The sequence below is a fragment of the Pelodiscus sinensis genome, chromosome 26 (genome assembly GCF_049634645.1).
Source record: "Pelodiscus sinensis isolate JC-2024 chromosome 26, ASM4963464v1, whole genome shotgun sequence".
Classification (NCBI taxonomy): Eukaryota; Metazoa; Chordata; order Testudines; family Trionychidae; genus Pelodiscus; species Pelodiscus sinensis.
The window spans coordinates 9078305-9098348 of NC_134736.1; the positions used below are offsets into that span (position 1 = coordinate 9078305).

A 20044-nucleotide genomic window follows, 5' to 3' on the forward strand; every position below is an offset into this window, starting at 1 on the left:
TGAGAATAGGTCTGAGACCCATAACTTGTTTTACTCGATCCACCAAACTGTTGCCCCCTGGTGGAGGCTTTCAGACATTCCCCTCTGGGAGCCTTTCTACCCTGGGATCGGAAGGTGTGAGCACAGCAGGGGTAGATGTATTTAGCCTCCTATAGCGGCACTGATCCCCTGGCACCGTAGGCAGCAGCTGCTCAAGTAAACACCCTGGGTCCTGTGGGGTGGGGGCTATTACTCAAGCTAGCTAGATCAAAGTGAGCCTACAGCAGCTGTGATCCCAGTTCCTGAATGAACTAGGAGGGTGGGGAAGCCCTGGGATGGGTTCCCTAGGGAGGGGGTGGAATCTCCATCCCTAGAGGTGTTTAAGTCTCGGCTTGACAAAGCCCTGGCTGGGTTGATTTAGTTGGGATTGGTTCTGCTTTGGGTAGGGGGCTGGACCTGATGACTCCTGAGGTCTCTTCCAGCCCTAGAGTTCTGTGATTCTATGAACAGCCTTGCAGGCTGCATTAGCAATAGTGAGCTGGAAAAGCGGGGCTCCTGGGCCGAGACAGGTACATCACGTACTTACCTGGCTACCAGATCACCATGCTATGTGAGCCCTCTTTAATGTTCTTATCTTCCGTGCTATTATCCCTAGGCTGTGTCTAGACTGGCAAGTTTTTCCACAAAAGCAGCTGTTTTTGTGGAAAAACTTGCCAGCTGTCTACGCTGGCCGCTTGAATTTCCGCAAGGACACTGACTTCCTACTGTCTGAAATCAGTGCTTCTTGCGGAAATACTATGCTGCTCCTGTTCAGGCAAAAGTCCCTTTTGCGCAAAGCTTTTGCACAAAAGGGCCAGTGTAGACAGCTCAGATTTGTTTTGCGCAAAAAAGCCCCGATCACGAAAATGGCCATCGGGGCTTTTTTGCACAAAAGCGCGTCTAGATTGGCATGGACGCTTTTCCGCAAAAAGTGCTTTTGCGGAAAAGCGTCTGTGCCAATCCAGATGCTCTTTTCCACAAATGCTTTTAACGGAAAACTTTTCCGTTAAAAGCATTTGCGGAAAATCATGCCAGTCTAGACGTAGCCCTAGTGTACAGCCAGGGTGTAGAGGCACAAAGAAACGAAGGTCCAGATCTCCAGAGGGGCTACTGAAAGCCATAGGCGGAAGGTGCCTTCACACCTTTGCGGCTGTGGGCCAAAGTGAAGCTGTTCCCTTGCTGAAGGTTATAAGGAATCTCTGTGAGCCAAGCTGACCTACCAAAGCCCAGAAAGCCCGACAGCAGGCGACTCCGGCATGCTATCCAGGGAGAGCAGGCAATGCCAGGCCAGCTGCTATTCTAACTGTTGTAGCCTCTGAATAAGTGGTGCTTTCAAACTCTGGCTTTGCTTCCTGCTCCAAGCCTTGGCACCCCCTTGTATGTCTGATCTATCATCATCGCATTCATGTTAGAGTGCATGGCCCGGAAAGAACCGTCACCAGCCGGTGACAGCAATAAGCAGCATATAATGAGCCACATGCCTCTGAAAGAAACTGTGTGTGTGTGTCTATGGAAAAGCGATGGGCCAAGCGTGGCTGATTATGTCTGACAATTGACGTGCTAACAACGATTTGGCCCATTTTCTTTCAGGCTGTTTGAAACATATCGCGTTGCCGAATGATACGCGTGACACCGATCTGGCTTGTCTCTGGTCAGCCGGCCCACCAGAAAGCCTTACCAAAATGCAGGATGACTGACCGCCCAAGATGTCATTTGCTAATATCTGCAAGAGCGGCTGATGGGGCTTCGGAGAGTTCACACTCAGACACCATTATGGCTCTTAACGCTGCACATGTTTCTGCTCGATGTTACCAAATCCAGGAGGAGCTGGAGCGCTTTGATTCCTTCGCAAACAATCAAAAAGGAAAACCAACTGTGCTTCACTGGCATCTAAACAAAGAGCTTATGAACAGCTTTGGCTGGGCTGTTTCTGTTGCAGAGCCCCTACATTTGGAAGCACTGTCAAGGATTGCTTGTTCTCTAACGGTGTCTTAGATGCTCAAAACAATCAAGCTCCTTTCCCGGATGATCCTTTTTCATTTCCCCAGCAATCGCGCTTTAATTTCGCTGTGCTTTTTTAATGAGGCAACAAGATCCCGAGCTGTTTACCCCTTCATTCCTTTACCTGTCTTTCATGTCGTTTTAATTTATATTCCCACTGCAGACAAGCATAAAACACCCTAGGCCCTTCATACACGCTAGAGACCGGAATTTCTTATTATGAGCTTGCATACTTTCTACTGATAGAGTGAACTGAAAATAGCATTTGGAACACACGTTGAACCTGCTCCTCGTTCAGAGGCTGAAACGACCAATTTTTTATCCTGCCCATGTGACATAACCATGGGTGTCCGGTAGCCTAGGTGGGGGAGGGGTTTGCCTTCTCAAGGCACCAGGCATGGCCCCGCCCACACTCCGCCTCCAGAACGCCTGCTTTAGGTGTTCTGGGGGCGGAGTGTTGCTATCCCCAGTGCCTGCCCTCCTGGTGCTCTGGGGCTGAGGCTTCACAGGGTGCCCTCCTCCTTTTCCCAGTACCCTGGTACGGGGGAGACTGGGGCAAGTGTGCACCTGCCGCATGCTCCCCTCCTTGTGGCTGGGGGGGTGCACGCGTGGTGCACTGCCCCAGCTCCCCATGGGGACAGGGAGGGGGCGGGGCCTTAGCAGAATGGGAAGAGCTGGGGGCGGGGCTGCTGGTGAGCTGGGGGCAGGGCTGCTGGTGAGCTGGGGGCTTGCTTCCCCCAGTCCTATATTCAACAACCGCCCATGGATATAACTTTACCACACGGGCTAGGATAGGGCGGTGGGTGCCGGGGCTCTCGGATTCCATTCCCAGCTCCGCCACTGATTCTCTGAGCGATACCTCAGTTTCCCTGTCACTACAGCCGAGGGGTTGTGTCACTTAACACACAATTGCCAGAGTGACTTCATGATTAAAATCAACACAAGGGAGATCAGAAGTTGGCCCATTCGGTTTTTAAAGTGGGTTCAAACCGTGTCCTGGAAGGTGCCGTGGTCTTCAACATGCTGTAGCCACGTGGCAGGCCGGTTGCCTTGGCGCCAGGCTGCTAAGTTCAATGTGGAATTCCTTGGTGAACTTTCCTGTTTGCCACCTACACAGCATCGCCTCTCGCTCTGCCTGTGCGTTCATCCCTCGTGCTGGGAAGACCGGTACAGCCCCAGGGGTATTGCAGGCTGCGTTCCCTGCAGCATAGACTGGCCTCAGGCCCCCAAACTGCACCAGGCCAGCAGCTGGCCGAGCCTTTGCTGGATGAAGCCACTATCGGTGTTGCTCTATGACCGGACTGGCCAGCCATTAGGTTGCTGATGCATTGTGGGTAAGGCCACCACCTCTGCATGACACCTCCTCAAGAGAAGGGTTAGCACAGCTTGTCAGCGCAGACGGCTGGCCATGGGACAGGCTGCTTGTTGCTGCTACCGTCTCAGCCTGGAGCTGAGGGGCCTGAAGGGTTTGTTACCACGGACAGCTTATTTGGCTTGGCTGGTCTCTGATGTCCCCATCGGCCTACAGACACACCTGGCTGGGCCATGGAGCTGCACTCCCCTTTTGCCCTGCTACTAGCCCCCGGGCTCTCCTTGTGCGGCGTGTGCACAGGGGACTGTGGTTTCCCAGACTCGGTCCCGCCCCCGTGGCTGTGTGTGAAATGACAGGAAGGGCAGGCACTTACTTCTCTGCGAGCGTGCGCAGCAGAACGCTACGATGGTGGCCATGAGCACCAGGAACGCCACGCCGGCCCCCACGGCGACGCCTATGATCACTGCCATCGGCACTGACTCTGAAAGAGGAACAGGGGAGCAAATGAAGTGGAGAAGTGACCCGGCACCACCTTCCCCTGCCCTGCTGCCTAACCCTCCTGGCTGCCAGGACCCCCCTCCTGGGGCGCGTCGGCTCCATGCCCTGGCTTCCTAGCCCTCCTGCCCATCCCCCCTCAATAACCAGGCTGCTCTTTAACAGGGTGGGTGACGCATGGTGCACACAAATGAGCTTGATTGTAACTTGACTGTCCTCAGGAGGACACAGGATGTCAGAGGAGACATGTGTGCAAGGGGTTAGATATCAAATGTTCCTCTAAAATGTACAGGTCAAAGACATGGAGGCAGGAAAAACTCAAGCCTCAAGGAAGAGCACGTAGTAATTAAAGCAAGCTCCTGGGAGTCCTAGCCCCAGCTCTGCCACTGACTCCTCGTGCACCCTCGCACAAGACCACTCCGTGACTCAGTTTCCCTGTCTACAGACGGAGTGCCAATACTTATTCACCTCTAAAAAGTGTCACGTGGCTTTAATGAATGAACTGTCTCTAAAGAGCGTAAGCTGAAAAATGCTGGAGAAGGGCAGAGTATTCATATGCTGAAGAAAGGGAATTGGAACTGGAAATGGCCACGAAAAAGGTCCCAGGGCCAGGCGGGGTGAAATGCAGGAGAGAACTGGAAACGTAACACTGGGCCATGCAAAGGTAACAGCTCAGCTGTCAGGCGGTGCCTGGAGACGGTGGCGGGAAAGTCCCCAAGAATGAGCTAACCCGCACCCATCATTCACAGCCGCCACCAATTTTACATTCCTGCCTTCCCCCCTGCTTCTCAAGCCTGGCACCTGGAGGCATGTGCTAGAGCTCCCATCAAAGTGCATGGACACCGTGCAGAGGGAGGGGAAGGGAGAGACCCTGAGAGGGCCTGGAGTAGCCGGGCTGCAAGTCAGCCTTGAGCTGCATTGGGAGGCCAAGACTGGAAGAGTGGGGCATGGCTGCCCACGCTGAAGGTGCCTCGGCTGGACTCCGGACTGGGACAGCAGAGAGGCTGTTCCGTGGGCCACTCATGCCCAGGATGAATTTGTTCTTTAGCTCCCCGCTGGGATGTGCAGCCTGCAGATCTGATTTTTGGAAGTAGCACCCGCCCACAGTTTGCAACTGAAAAAAAAATCATGTGGGGAGGGGGGGGGGAGAAGTTCCTACATTGGCCCCGACACTCTTATGATGCCATCAAATCACCTCCTAGATCATCACCCACGCACGTCCACTGAGCAACCTGTGTCAATATCGCAATTCTGGCACATCATTATTTCTAGTCGACTCCAGGCCTGAGCCACACCCGACTAAAGGCAGAGGAAGGACGGGGTGAAGTCTTGTCTAAGGAGGGGGGAGATCACACAGTGATGGGGACTTGTGTCATACCGCACCGTATGCTCCTGCCTAAATGAACGCCACTGGGGCTCCCTGTCCCGTTCTGGAGACCTCACCATCAGGGATCACGCTGCCTTCTCAGCGAAAGATGCCGTGTGTGCTGCTAACTGAACTGGGCTAGTCCCGCGTTGGACACTGGCTGCTTGCTCTTGTCAGGCAGCCTGGCAGAAGGCAGCAGAGGGCACGAGGACCAGGAAGGTAGCTTGGGAATTAGTGCAGGAACGAACGAACAGGCCGGTAGCAGACGTGTGGCCCTTTCTTTCTGCTCCTTTGAGAAAGGGCCCAACAAAACGATGGTCCCTGCTCTCCCTTCCCTGCACCCCTCAAACCAAGGCGCGAGCTGGATCCAGGGCTGGCAAATGGCCCCCAGAGCCAACCAGCACCTGCCAAGGCTGATAGTTTGAGACAGGCATTCAGACCCGCAGATGGAGTCCTTAGGGTCTCAGTGATTGCAGGCAGCCCTGGGCACCACGTCTTGGTGACAGAGGGCAAAGCGGAGCCATGTGCACAGGGAGCTGCGAATGCCGGAGGCCTGGCTCCCAGGAGCCCCTGCCTCTGGGGTAGCTGAGCTGCTGTTGCCCCCCATTGGACAGACTGATGCTCTGAGAAACTAAGGAACTTGCCCAAGGAGTCTGTGGCCAACCAGGGTCTTGAAGCCAGGTCTTTTCGTCCCTGCTCAACCCTTGGGCCATCCTTCCTCCCCATTGGCTGGCCCAGGCGGAACTTGGGAGCCAGCTGACTTTAAGACTGACTCTTCCGACTCCGTGCAGCTGCTCCCAGCATGTGCCCCAGCTGTCCGTACAGCACAGGGACGGTTACATGTGTTAACTGCCCAGGAGATGAGTCAGCCATGGGGCAGCGAGCTAGGGGCTCGTCTGCCTTGCGCATCACCCGCTGAATGCTCAGCCCCACTCCAGCTGTGGGGCCGGTTTGCCTTGCGTCTGGCGTGAGGCGCAGGTAGAGAAACAAGGCCCTTCGACAGGGCAGATTTGAGCTGGAATCACGGCGAGAGAATGAATATATGAAATGCCACCGCGCCACTGGGGACGCTTCCTTCTCGCGGCTTCTCTGGTGCGTGCCCTTCTGGGGGCTTTCCCCAGACGCCTTTGCCTGCCAGTGTCACAGCAACGTGGTGATTGTCACCCACTGGACATTTTTGAGCGGTGCCTGTGTGAATCAGCCGCTGCGTTGGGGCTGAGGGCTTGTGACACTGTGGGCGGTGGCTGGGTTTGGAGAACGTGGCCTGGATTCACAAAACACCTTCTCTCATCTAAAACTAGCCCTGTCCTTGCCCCCAGAGGCAAGCCCAGCTGTAGCTAAGGGGAAGCCATGCTCTGTGTGAGGACTGGTCAAACCTGCCCAAGCTTAGCTTGGTGACACAAGAAACTTGCATGAGCTAAAGAGTAATGGGTTAAGGTGACCCATAATAGGCCTTAACCCATGGTTAAGGTGACCCTGTCTGAGAAGCTACACCAACCCTCAGGATTGTCCAAGTGGCTCGATACCCCAGAGCAGTGTTTCTCAACCAGTGGTACGAATCCCCTTAGGGGTACTCGAGAGAAGTCTGGGGGGAACGTCAACACAACTGACATTTGGAGAAAACTGAATTTTTGTTCTAAGTTTTACAGCGCTTTATTATTTTTGTACTTTTTACACCCAAAAATTTCATCGCCCGCCCGGCTACGATGAAGTTGTTTCAACAAATGGGTTGCCATGGTAAAAAAAATTTGTGTCTGAAAAGTGTAGGTATCGGTGGTACTTATATTTTTTTTAAAAAAGGGGTACTTTAGAAAAAAAGGTTGAGAAACACTGTCCCACAGCATGACCCCGGTGGCTGGACTTCAGCATTTGAGCGGGCTCAGAGTTGGGCAAAACGATCTTTGCCTAGAGCATCTTGAATTTCTGGCGCCGGCACCGAGCGGAACCTAATCCTCACAAACCTCCCTTTGCAGGCAGCGGGGGGATTAGTCAGTGAAAAAATAAGTTACTTGCTACATGCAAATTGGTTCCGCTCTTGCGGGTCTGCCTTCTAAATGAACAATTCTCCGGGCAGCCTAGAGAAAAAATGCCCCCACCATTTAACTCTTCTGCGCAAATGGAGATTGTTAACATGGCTGGACTCAGATCCAGAGATTAGAGCACCGGAACTGACCACTGCGATCACCTAGTCTCCCTCTTCAGAAAAGAGGCCAGAGGACTTCTCTGAAGTAATCCCAGTTTGATCTAGAGCTGATCTTTTAGGAAAACGTCCTGGCTTGATGTAAAGACGGCAGGCATGGGATCGAACAACAGACCATTCTGGAAAGCCAAGGGAGGTGCCTTAGGGTGAGAGCGAGGGGTTTGCCCCCGACTGACCCGGGTCAAAGGTCACATTCAAAAGGTCAGAGGCCAAGCCAAGACCTTATTGCAAATTTAGCAGGGAAATTTACTCGCAGTTACTACTCATCTAGAAGGGGATCATGTGCAAGCCTCCCGCTGTTCAGAACCCTTGGACACCTTTGCATGTTCACTCCCCTCCCCGCAGAAGTAAAGAGGGCAGAAGGGGATGTCCAGGCAGGATTGCCCTGCCTCCTTCGTGCCTTTTGTTTACTGGCTGCCATATACATTTGTGGCAGTTTTCAGACTGTATGGAGTTGGCTTGTTCCCTCCAATTTCCAGGCTAGGTGGGCCTTGGTAGGGCCATGGTGGTGCATAATACTAGAAGCCACCCAGGGCAGCCAAGGGATTAGGGGAGACACATGTACTACTCACCATGGACACTGGTTTCCCTAGATTGCCCATGCGAGTCTTTGGGTACTAAGGTAGTATGGCAGCAAGTGTTATGGAAAGGCCAATGAGAAAGAAACCCGCAGGCACTGATCCCCTCTACATCTTTAAGGTCAACTGGCGATCGGCTACATGACAGGTCCTTGGCCCATTCAATGTTTTAAAGCTTACACTGGCTACCAAAGGCGTATTCCTGTTTTCTCTTTCCTTCAGTAGAGCGGGGCCAGCGATTTACTGTGCGGATTTAGCCTGTTTCTTCCGCAACAGATTGAATCTTTATTTTTTCAGGCATTGTCTGAAATGAGTCAGTGCATGGTTTATGACAAGGCATTTCCGCCCCGGCTTGCTCGCAAGGTGTCTGCTGAGTGTTGCTTCGTGAATATGTAATTTGCTATTCATGCTGCGAGACTGGTCACTTCATTCACATGGCACGGCTTCTGCTCCCTGCCTGGCTGGCTGCCAAACTTGCAAAGAGCTTCCCCGATGGCTGTGTGAACGTTCCCAGCAAGATGCCTCCTGCAGGTGCATATTCACACGCGCGCCCGGGACGCTTCTGGCAAATATTTGTGCCTATAAAACCTCTCTCCAAGCTCATGCAAGGACTACAAAGGGGTTGCAGGAACCATTCCTGGGTGCATTTGTACAATCACTGTGTGAATGGATGTTTGCAGCCCTTCTCAGCCTGCTCTTTATCACAGAACTGTGTCCGAGGTGAAAAGACATTAAGATCACAGGACAGCTTCACCTGGACATCCCCCCTTTCTGCCTCTACTTCTGCAGGGCGGAGAGTGAAACATACAAAGGTGTCCAAGGGTTCTGAACAGATGGAGGATTGGGCTTGATCCCCCCCTAGACTTGTAGTGTTACAGGCAAGGACTAGCAACTTTACTAAATGTTTCCAGCTGGGATCAATGCTTGATGGAGAACTTGCTGAATGCAACCATCCCCTTGCATGCACCATGGACACAGGTTGCCTCAGGGCCTTTCAGCACCAATGCACAGTTCCCTACTGTTTGAGCAAAAGCAGTAAAACTCCTTGGCTACATCTAGACTGGCATGATTTTCCGGAAATGCTTTTAATGGAAAAGTTTTCCGTTAAAAGCATTTTAGGAACAGAGCGTCTAGATTGGCACGGACGCTTTTCCACAAAAGCACTTTTCGTAGAAAAGTGTCCATGGCCAATCTAGACGCGCTTTTCCGCAAAAAAGCCCCGATGGCCATTTTCGTGATCGGGGCTTTTTTGCGGAAAACAAATCTGAGCTGTCTACACTGGCCCTTTTGCGCAAAAGTTTTGCGCAAAAATACTTTTGCCCGAACGGGAGCAGCATAGTATTTCCGCAAGAAGCACTGATTTCAGACAGTAGGAAGTCAGTGCTTTTGCGGAAATTCAAGCGGCCAGTGTAGACAGCTGGCAAGTTTTTCCGGAAAAGCGGCTGATTTTCCGGAAAAACTGGCCAGTCTAGACACAGCCCTTTTGTCGGTAGCAGTAGTAGCTTGTCATCGTCTCGTGGACCAGCCACAAGAGAGGGACATGACACTCTTTGCCAGGCGAGAACACTCTCAAGTATTATATCCCAGCATGCACCAGAATTTGGTGTACAACTTCCCTGCCAGGGACACTCAGTGGGTCCCACTCTGGAGAACATTATACCCAGCCTTACACCCACTGACAGCAGAACCCTGCCATGACTTAGTTAGGTCAGTTCTACTCCCTGACTCCTAGCCTTCTAGGCTGTACTGTCAAGCATCCTGGAAGACCAATGACCTTCTTAACCCTCATTTCCCTGTGGCACGGCTAACATGCCCACTGCCGGACCATGTCAATGTCAGCAGATCTTAACACTTGGCTGGACACTGCTCCTTCTAAATCAAGGGTTGCAGACTGCTCCCAATACAGCCACTGGTGGCACCTTCTCCCCTCCCTCCTAAGCAGAATGGGGGATGGTTACTTTTACCTGCTGAGGCCAGCTTAACGGGCACAAAGCCCTGCTCTAGGTCCCCAAGTCCTGCTCCCTGGTTTCCAGTGAGGCCTTGAATATGGCTGCTGAAGTCTCCCCCGCCTCTTTTGCCACTTCCCTAGCACGCTGCTCCCTGCTAGTGGCCAATGCACAGATAACCCATTGCCCGGCTGTCTACAGCTCATCAGACCGGCCGTGCATGCAGCCTGCACGTTGCTGTCCCCACCCAGGACTCTGACCGGTAGTTCTGGTGCAGCAGTGTTACTGACTGAGGCTGCACCTTGAGCAAACGCTTAGGAGTTATTACAGACACGTCTCTCTCAAGCCAGTCTTTGCATATTGCACCAAATGGCCTTTGAATGGATTCTGCTCATGCGGCAGACATGTCTCACCATGTTCTGCGGCATCCACCTTGTCCATCTGTGCACCTTCACTGCAAAGGCCCGCACCTTTGCTTAGATGGATCGAGCTCGTGGTTGAGCAATGCACGGGAAAGCCGACGGATTAGGACCATGAGGTTGAAGGATGAGCCAGGGACATCCAGGGAGAATTAGAAGAGAGGTTTGGTCAGCTCCTGCTTTGAGCAACCTGAATGGGGCATCTTAGCTCATGCAGATGATGAAAACTCATGGTGAACAGCAGACACCACACAGCTGCAATTACTTGTTCCTCCTAGAGAAACAAGGCATGTGGGCGAGCGGAGAGATGGGAGCCGGGGACACTGTCCTTGCTGGCATCAAGGGAGCAAGGGGTGAGATCCAGAGGCAAGCGAAGGGCTCTTGATGAAGGGGTTTGGTATTAGATGAGCGAGGCGGCCAGCAGCGGATGGAGCGGCACACAGGGAATGGGAGATGCTGGCTCCTAGCAGAGACAGCACCAAGGGCTGGCTCTCCTGGGAGGGAAGATACTGTCACTGACAATGGAAAGGCCCAATGAGATGATCGGGGGCCCGGGATGGCAATGGGTGGCCCAGCAGTGACTGTGGAGAGAGCTGACAAAGAGCCCAGTGCTGCGATTTGCTGACTCGGCGAGAGCGGTGCTGACTCATCGGCTCCAGCCCGGCAGGGAGCCGAATGCAGGTTTCATGGAGCGTGCTATGGCCCAGGGAGTGGGGCGACAGTGTGCGCCTGCACTCTCTGCCCTGCTCAGCTCCCCTGCTGTCCCACCTACTGCTCATAATGCCCAACTCCCTCCCACTAAGGTGGGGAAAGGTAGCGGCTGGAAATCCTTTGCCCTTCTCAAAATTCACGGGTCTCCTCTGTGTGTTTCCCCATAATAATACTTAGCAGTTACATGGAGCATTGCTTTTGTAAATCCCACCGCACCTCACAAGGTATGGCTACACTAGCCACCCTAGTGTAGCCATACCCAAAGGGTCTAAGCATTAACACATGGGGAAACTGAGGTACCACAAGGTCACAGGCAGAGCTGGAACTAAAACCCAGGGCTCCTGACTCCTAGGCTGTGCCTTGCCCACTGGGGCATGCTGCTGCTAAAAGATGTGGCAAGCGCCCTTCCTGCCCTCTGACTGTCTGGCTGGCTCAGGCCAGCTAATGCTAGAAGGAGGCTGCTGAATGCTCAGGCGTGAGAACACAGCTGGGGCGAGTCACATATTCACCTTCAGCTCATGATTCCATACCTGCTTCCATACCAGCTCCTGACTTCATTTCCGTACCTGTTTGAAAATAAAGCAAGTGTCTACAGCCTGGCCACGCCCAGGGGGGCCCGCCAGTATCCCTGAGCAGCCAGGCTCTGGGCTGCCTTAGGACGCACTGGAGCATGGAAGTTGCCTTCAGATAGGTGCCCTCTGCTACCCTAGCCTGAGGGTCCACGGCCTGGGAGCCACCAGGTGGCACTGTGTGGTAGATGGGCTATGACTCTGGTATAGTGTAGAGAGACCTCATGGATTTGGCACCGTTGTCCAGCCGGGACAACCACTAGAATGCACCTCTGCTTTCCTACAGGTTCAGCCACAGAGAATCAACCCCCGGGGCTGGGCTCTAATGCCACTGCCATGTCACCTGCTAGGACCCTTCTCCATCCCCAGCAGAGTCACCCGTGCCCTGGCAGGACCCAACTAAAGCATCCTGCATGGTTGCCCACAGCCATGGCAGTCCGGCTCCACTCCATGCATTGTCACGCGACCCTCACCCGTCACCCCGCAGAGCTGCCACTGGGAACCAGTTCCTTGATTCTGCCCACGGGGACTCCACCTCATTGCCATGCAGAGGCTCTCACAGGCAGATGGCCAGAAAAAAACGTGGCCTGTTTGCATTGGAGGAAGCACATGGCCAATTCTGAGGGGTTCACCTAGCTCTGATTTAATCCGGATGACAGCCCTGCCCGTATAAATCAGAGCGGAATGAGCAAGCCACCTGCCTGCCTGGGCATTGAATAACAGACTAGAACTGCAGTCCCTCCAGGAGCAAAACGTTCTCCAAAAGGGCAGAGCCCCCAGCGTGGGAGCCCCCAAACGACTGTGAAGGCTGCTGAATTCGTTCTAGCAGCTGCCCTTCCCTCCCACCCTGGCTGCAGTAGGGTCCATCCATCCAGCCCTCCCAACATTTGCATTTGCAGGCCAGTCATGGGGCACTCTGCTTGAAGCTTCGAACCCCAGGCTGGTCCGGTCAGGTCTGTGTCCTGCGTCACCGTGTGGGCACAGAGCAATGCGCCGCAATGGCAGGCCCTACACTGCTCCCCGCTTGCATCGCACGGACCCAGCCAGAGCTGCCGACCAGGTTTCGTTAGCAGGTTCTGCCACCGCAAACAAGTTGTGATGTGGGGGCCGCTTTTACGTGGCTGGTCCCGGGAGCACGTGGCGCCCTCTAGCCCTCAGCAAGGGCACTGCCGTGTGCAGGGGAGCGGGGGCGCCTGAGCAGCGCACACGTCAAGCGACTCCCAAAGGTCTCCTCCCACTTCTGTTTCAGTGGGGAGGGCTCAATGCTGAGCCAGCGCCCCTTGACCTCCATGAGGGCGCAGACTCGGACCCAGACCCCCCGTAGAGTGAGCCACACAAAACGCTACTGACGCCTCCCATCCCACCAACCTTCCCAGGGCTTCCTAAAACATCCCTGTCTCCCCTGACAGCCCCTCTCAGAGCGCCCCCATCTTCTAGAGCAGCCAGCCGCTCATTTTCCCCTTCTGGCTTCTAAGTCCTGCCGGTAGCTCCCACCTTGTTCTTTCAGCCGGATGATCTCAGTGTCTGAGCCGAAGCTGTTCCAGGCGGTGCAGTTGTAAATGGTCTGGAAATCGGCTCGGACAATGTTGCTGATGGTCAGCGTTGAGATGACGCCTTCCTCTGTGCTGACCGTCTCCACCGTGTAGCGCCCTGAGGTCCCTGACTCCAGCACGTTCTCCTTCCAGGACCAGGCCTGCAAATCAATAAGAAGAGTTAGTCTGGTTCATTTAGGGCCTGATTTCTGGCCCTGAGGCTATGTCTACACTGCCATTTTTTTGGCAGAAGATATGCAAATCGTGCTCTCATTTGCATATCTTCTGCTGATACTTTTTGAGGAAGAGGTTTTGCTGCGAAAAAGCCTTGTGTCGACGGGGCCATTTGTCGGAAATCCTTCCTTTTTCACAAGCTCCTGTAAACCTCAATTTTGAGGAATAAGGGATCTTGTGAAAAAGGGTTTTTTTTCCTGACAAATGGCCCCGTCGACATGGGGCTTTTTAGTGGCAAAACCTCTTCCGCAAAAAGGATCGGTAGAAGATATGCAAATGAGAGCACGATCTGCATATCTTCTGCCGAAAAAATGGCAGTGTAGACATAGCCAGAGTGTGCACAGCTAAATAACTGGGGGCAGCCTGTGGATTCTAATGTGCAAGAGCAGCGAGTTAGGGGTGGGACTTTCAACAGTGCTTATGAGACTTAGGAGCATGAGTCTCGTGGAAAGACACAGGAACTTAGGCTCCTAAGTCATTTAGGTGCTTTGGAAAATTCCCCCCGGATGTTGATGTGCCAGTGGTAAATGCCACCCATTACATTTCCAATGCAGCTGTTTCTAGGTGCAAACGAGGGGCTCAGATTCAGAGATCATGCAGCAAAATACTCAATTTGGGCCCTTCTTGCCCAATTCCACTAAAGGGAAGTGGTGCAGAAGACTTTACAGCAGGTCCTGTGTTTGCTATACTGGGGGAACTGAACAGACAGCTGAGCCTGATAGTGGAACGATTAAAATGATCTTTCATTACGGGAACGACATAGCTGGATTCTATTCTGCATCATTAACCCAGCTGTCAGCTCACTCCAGCCGTCAGACTCTCCTGGGCCGGGCAGAAAGGTTCCCTGAGAGCTGGATTTTCTGATGCAGTTTGTAGCCCTGTGAATGTTTGCAAATATGCCCCTGTGTCTGTCTGGGCCCAACGAGGGGGGATAAATATGGAGCCCCCCTGCCAAGATCTTTATTCCTGCTGCAACAGCGGCTGACCTCTGCTGCGTCACAAGCGGTGGGGGCAGTCTGCGCTGGGATGGGAGTGTGATGAAAGAGCTGGTCAAAATGTTCGCTGCTAGGACTTTAGCTGCACTGCAGGAGGCAGAGCTTGTACAGCGCCCCGTGTGGCGAGGCAGGGTGGAGATCCCCACGTGCAGGGAGGCAAAGGGCTAGATTCACACAAGGATTTAAATGCCCTGCTATGCAGTGGACATCACAGCTTGGAGTCAGATGCCCCGGTGCTGCATGCATGGGGGGTGGGCAAGTTAGGTGCCCTAAGAAAAGGATTCCCTGAAGCCAGCATGCTGAGCGGGAGCTGCCAGGACAGTCAGGAGTGAAATGCAGAGGAAAGCTGTGGGACTCAGGGTCCAGATTCACAGAATCATAGAACACTACAACTGGAAGGAACCTTGAGGGGTCATCAAGTCCAGTCTCCGGCCTTCACGGCAGGACCAAGCACCGTCTAGATCATCCCTGATAGATGTTTGTCTAACTCGCTCTTAAGTATCTCCAATATTGGAGGGTTCCACAACCTCCCTGGGCAATTTATTCCAGTGTTTAACCACCCTGACAGGTAGGAACTTTTTCCTAATGTCCAACCTAAACCTCCCTTGCGGCAATTTAAGCCCATTGCTTCTTGTGATATCATCACAGGTTAAGGAGAACAATTTTTTCCCCTCCTCCTGTTAGGTCCTTGAAAGTTTTTATGTCCCTTCTCAGTCTTTCTTTTCCAAACTAAACAAGCCCAGTTCCTTCAGTCTTCCCTCATAGCTCTTAGCTCCTATTGCTCTTCTCTGGTCCTTCTCCGATTTCTCCGCCTCTTTCTTGACACGTGGTGCCCCGAACTGGACACAATGCTCCAGCTGAGACCGATTCAGCGCCGAGCAGATATCCACAATATGTGGATGCCTAACTCCACTGGTCTGGGCCTTCGGTGTTGGGACAAGAGGCCAGAGTCAGGCATTTCTCTCCACGGAGGATTCTCAGCCAGGCCCCCTGCACTGCAGCTGGCTACCTGATACCTTTCGTGCCTCTCGCTGTCCCACCACGCACCAGCCTTTCTTCTCTGGCCAGCTTACAGGGTTTGGTCACAACCGAAGATGACCCCATCCTGATGTTTGCCAATTGGTTTATGTGAGCAAATGTCAGCGACTGGGGTGCCTGGAGTGAGGAGCGGTAGCACGGCTGGACCAGTCTCCGGCGAGCCTATCAGCACGGACAGGCCACCTGACTGGCCGAGGAAGTCAGTAAGTCTGCTCTTAAGCCCAACAGCAACCACTGGTCTCTGGCTGCTCAACACACACGCCCACAGCTGCAACCTCTCCTGTGCCTGCCCTTTTCCAGCCTTGCTCCTGTTCTGCCCAGTCCAGCTGCCTTGTTCCTGCCTCCGCTTCTGACCTTTGGCTCTGACTCCTGCTCCCTCCTTCTCTGATCTTCAGTACTCTTCCTGGCCATTGCGACGAGGAGTCCTGTGGCACCTTATAGACTAACTGAAGTAGTCTATAAGGTGCCACAGGACTCCTCGTCGCTTTTGCAGATTCAGACTAACACGGCTACCCCTCTGATTCCTGGCCATTGACTCCCACTCCAGCCACTAGACCGGACTGCCTCTGCTCCACCCAGGAGGCCAGTCTGTTTACATCCCAATTTGTGACAGAGTGGCTGCAAATTTCATTCGAGTCATTCGCCAGGTGTGAGTGCACCCGAGTCACACGGTCAATCTCCCCCAATTGCTCCCCTCAGTCACCTGGTTGTTAAATGACTGGCAGTTTTAAAACCAGCCGAATCAGCCTGGTGAGTAGCCAGCACTGACTAGTTAACAGTGTTGCTCACCGTTGCATCGGTCCCTTTCAGCACATGTGGCTGTGGGTATTTCGGCGAAGAGCAGCCTTCATCCCACCCACAAACTGCGAGGGCGTGGTCCCAGCAAACAGCCTCTTGGGATTTACATGGTGTTGCTGGTCTTTGGCCAGCTCCAGGGAGCCGCGTGGAAGTGTGCAGAGAGGTTGATGCTGGTGTGTGCGCTATTCCGTGGGAGGGAGGTGGCCTGGGTGCTGTGATCTCAGGGGTTTTCTTCGGCAACATAACACTGGGTTTAGTGTTAGAGAGACAAAGGGGTGGGAGAGGGGACATCTTCATTGGACCAGCTCCCATTGGAGCTTTCGGGCTAGACAGAGCTCTCTTCCTGAGATCTGGAGCACACTCAAAGAAGGCGCAGCCCAGTTGAACAAGAGCATGGGAGGCTCAGACAGAGCCTTTTTCCATAAGCAGCCGACAGCTTTTTCATCTGCCGGTCACAGAAATGCTCGATACCTGGCTTTGCAAAACCGTGTGAATTTCCCAGCCAATCAAACCTGCAGAGTCACTGCCTGGGGCTTGCTTATTATCAAGGTGATCAAATGCCACCAGGACTTCTTTAATGAATTCACACAGGATCAGAGTGTGGCCCACAAGCCTAACCTTGTTACCAAGCGGGGGCGGCCGCCGTGGCCTCTCTGTTGGGCCGGGCGCCTGGGGAGGGGCCTACTCACGATTCTGTCCGGCGGCGGGGTGCTGCGGATGAAACACTTGATCTGTCCCTTCTCCCCGTGCAGGGCGTGCTGCGTCTGAGTGCTGGAAATAATGGGAGGCCCTGAAAGAGAGGAGAAGGGGTGAAACCCGGCTGACTTCCCCCCACCTACTTCCACATCTGCCCCCCGCCCCCCAGCAGGAAATATCGTGTAACACTAGTGAAGAACAAGCAGCACGGCGCCCCCTGCAGGGAGGGGCTATCAGAGATGCCGTGGGACACACGCACTCTCCAGGGAGAGCTGAGATGGGGGGCAGAGACCGGCAGTAAGGACACAGGGCGACCAGAAGCGCCGCTACCGGGTCAGACTGTTCCCTTGCAGGGTGGCTTGTAGAGCCAGGCGGTGTGACCCAGCGCCTAGGGACCTGCATTGGGGGTACGCTGCTCCCCAGCTCTCAGAATCACCGACACAGACGGAGAGACCCTCCCGTTCCCCTTGCACGGCAGTTCTGAATTCTCTCCTGTCAGACACCCTGTGGGCGGCCAGCAGAGGTAGCTCTCGCTCAATGCAAGAGGCAGCTGGTCTCTTGCAGGCCCTAGAGGCGAAAGCCCCACAGGCTGTTCTGAGCCCATTATTGATCGCTCTCAGACGGGTGCCCCCTTGCTGGGCCCTGCCTGGAACAAGGCCCTGCGGTGGGGTCCCTCGGGGAGCGCAGTAGCCCAAGCAGCCATTCCCAGGACTCTGCACCTGGATTCATTAGGGGATGATTATGCTGGCTCCTCTCTGTTGGCTGGTGGGGTAGAGACTGAACCAGCCACAAGCAGAGGAAGCTGGCAGGGGCTGCTAGTGCCACGGGCGAGCAGCGTCAGGCTCCCTCAGACCGTACGCTCCATCCCGTGCATGGGCATTGCCCTCCCATGGCGCGCCACGCCCGCTTCACGAGCCGCTAGTCCAGCTGTGTTCGCACAGAGAGACTGTGCCATGCATGCAGCTGGAGGAGCAGAACACGTCCCCGGGACAGGCCTCCTGTGTCTCTCGGGTAGATTTACAAAGGGCTTTAGGTGCCTAAAGATGCAGTGAGGCGCCCAGTGGCGCTTGAAAAAATGTCTAAGCAGGGTACGTGCCTAACTCCCATTGTTAGGTTGCCCAATGGGAGTTAGGCATGTACCCTGCTTAGGTGTCTTTGAAACCCCCACTAGAGGCCTAGCTGCATCTTTAGGCACCTAAAGCCCTTTGTAAATCTGGCCCGTAGTCTAGAGCAGATACCCGTCTTGGCGTCTGCTACAGAGACTTTTCCCCCACGGCCTAGAACCTGCCCGAGCGTGTTTGGTTGAAAGCGTTTTCACTGGGGCGCCCTCGCTCGCCACTGCATTCGTAACCGACCTTTGCAAAGGAGAAGGCTGGGCTACAGGTGAGGGTGGAGGCCCTGACTATGCTATAGGGATGATGGTGTAGTCGACTATACGATTAACTGACAAGCCTGGGCTTATTGGTTAATCTTGTTGACTGCACCCATCCCCCCCCCCCCGATGCCTCTGTATCAGAAGCAGCAAGGGTGGGGAGGGGGAGCTGGTGCTGGGGGGGAGCTGGCTTAAAAGCAAGTTCCCCCCAGCACTCTCCATGGTGCTGCCTGCCTCCCCCACCCTGTGCTGCTGCCTCTAGGCAGCAGTGGGGCGGGGGGACAGAGAAGGTTGCCATGAAGCCTCCTCCGTCCTCTCTCCTCCCCAGCAGCAGCCTCTGTCCACGGGGAGCTCGGACCCCCCGTGGACAGGGGCTGCTGCCACCCTGCACTGGCTTTTAAACTGGCTCCCCTTGCAGCCCAGATCCAGCCTGGCACCCCACACTGCTGCATCTGAGACAGAGGCAGCAGTGTGGGATGGCAGAGGGCTCCCTGGGAGTGGGGCTGGAGCACACTGGCTTCTGGCCCCACCTCCGGGAGCTATCGAATAGTCGTGTAACCGATAAGAATTCACGTGTTACACGACTATTCAATGACCTGCTATCTAACATCTCTAATAGTGGCACAGTACGACACAATAGCTCTCATGGCGTAATCCCAGGGCCTAATGCAACGGTTTTGCATGGGGCTGGGCACTCCACCTACCCCAGCCGCAGTAGCTAGGTCAATGGAAGAATGCTTCTAAACCAGGGGTTAGGTTGGCAGGCTAAGGGCCAGGGGTGTGGACTTCCCTTGCCATGCTGACTCAGCATTAAGTCCCTAGCCTGCACCTTGGGATGTCTGGGTTCAAGTCCCTATCCTGGCACAGACTTCCTGGGCGACCTGAGGCAAGTCACTTAGCCTCTCTGTGCCTCCATTCCCCGCTAGTACAATGGGTGCCCGCAGTGCTTCTGCTCTCAGGGGAGTTGAGGTTTTTTGAGGCTGTAGTAAGAAGGGCCACGCGAATACCACAGATGTCTCCTAGCTCTGCGACAACGATTTCCAGGGTTCCTACAAGGGCTCTGGACACTGACTGTCTGATAAACCAGCCCTTGGCCACTGAGTGAGGCCCCACAATCCCTCTTGCCACTGACCCTCATGTTACCATCTCTTTGATTTTAGCCACCTGCCGCTTGGAGACAGATGGACAATCTTGTGAGCAAAGCCCGAACCTGGGTGTGGGGATCTGGGTTCTGATTCTGACTCTAAGTACATCACTAGCCGCATTTGCCCATATGGAAAGCAGGCGTGGTAATACGGTCAGCATTGCTACCATGGGGCTTTGAGATCCTGCAGGGGAAGGGGTCACAGAAGAGCTGGGTACTATTTAATGGTGCCACGTGGTTATTACACAGACTGAGACGGATGAGAATCGGCACGTCCAAATCAGAGAAAGTGGAAGAAAGTGGACTGGAAGAAAGTGGCCTGCTCTCTCCAAGGGTATGTCTATACTGCCACTCTAGTTTGAACTAGAGGCATTCGAAGTTGCAAATGAAGTCCGGGATTTAAATATCCCGGGCTTCATTTGCATCTTGCCGGGCACCGCCATTTTTAAATCCCCCTTAGTGCGGACTCTGTGCCCGCAGCTACATGCGGCACAGAATAGGTAGTTCGAATTAGGCTCTCTAGGCAAATGGGAGCATTGGAGCTACGGGTGGATTGGAGTGGGGGGGCAGTGATGCACCCTTGTACCAATCCACAGTGCTGAACCGGGAGCTGAGTTCTT

General features: G+C 54.1%; 1 protein-coding gene across 6 annotated transcripts in view; it reads right to left on the reverse strand.

Moving 5' to 3' along the window:
• Window positions 1-20044, reverse strand: part of KIRREL3 (kirre like nephrin family adhesion molecule 3) — a 779733-nt gene that overhangs the window by 42605 nt on the left and 717084 nt on the right. For 5 of the 6 annotated variants that reach the window (XM_075909300.1, XM_075909298.1, XM_075909301.1 and 2 more), the window contains 4 exons: window positions 16902-17002; window positions 13110-13308; window positions 11577-11612; window positions 3705-3812 (listed from right to left, as the gene is read on the reverse strand). In XM_075909300.1, the coding sequence (XP_075765415.1) occupies window positions 3705-3812; window positions 11577-11612; window positions 13110-13308; window positions 16902-17002 (444 nt within the window). The remainder of the gene's footprint in view (window positions 1-3704; window positions 3813-11576; window positions 11613-13109; window positions 13309-16901; window positions 17003-20044) is intronic. The other variant, XM_075909299.1, reaches the window with a different exon arrangement.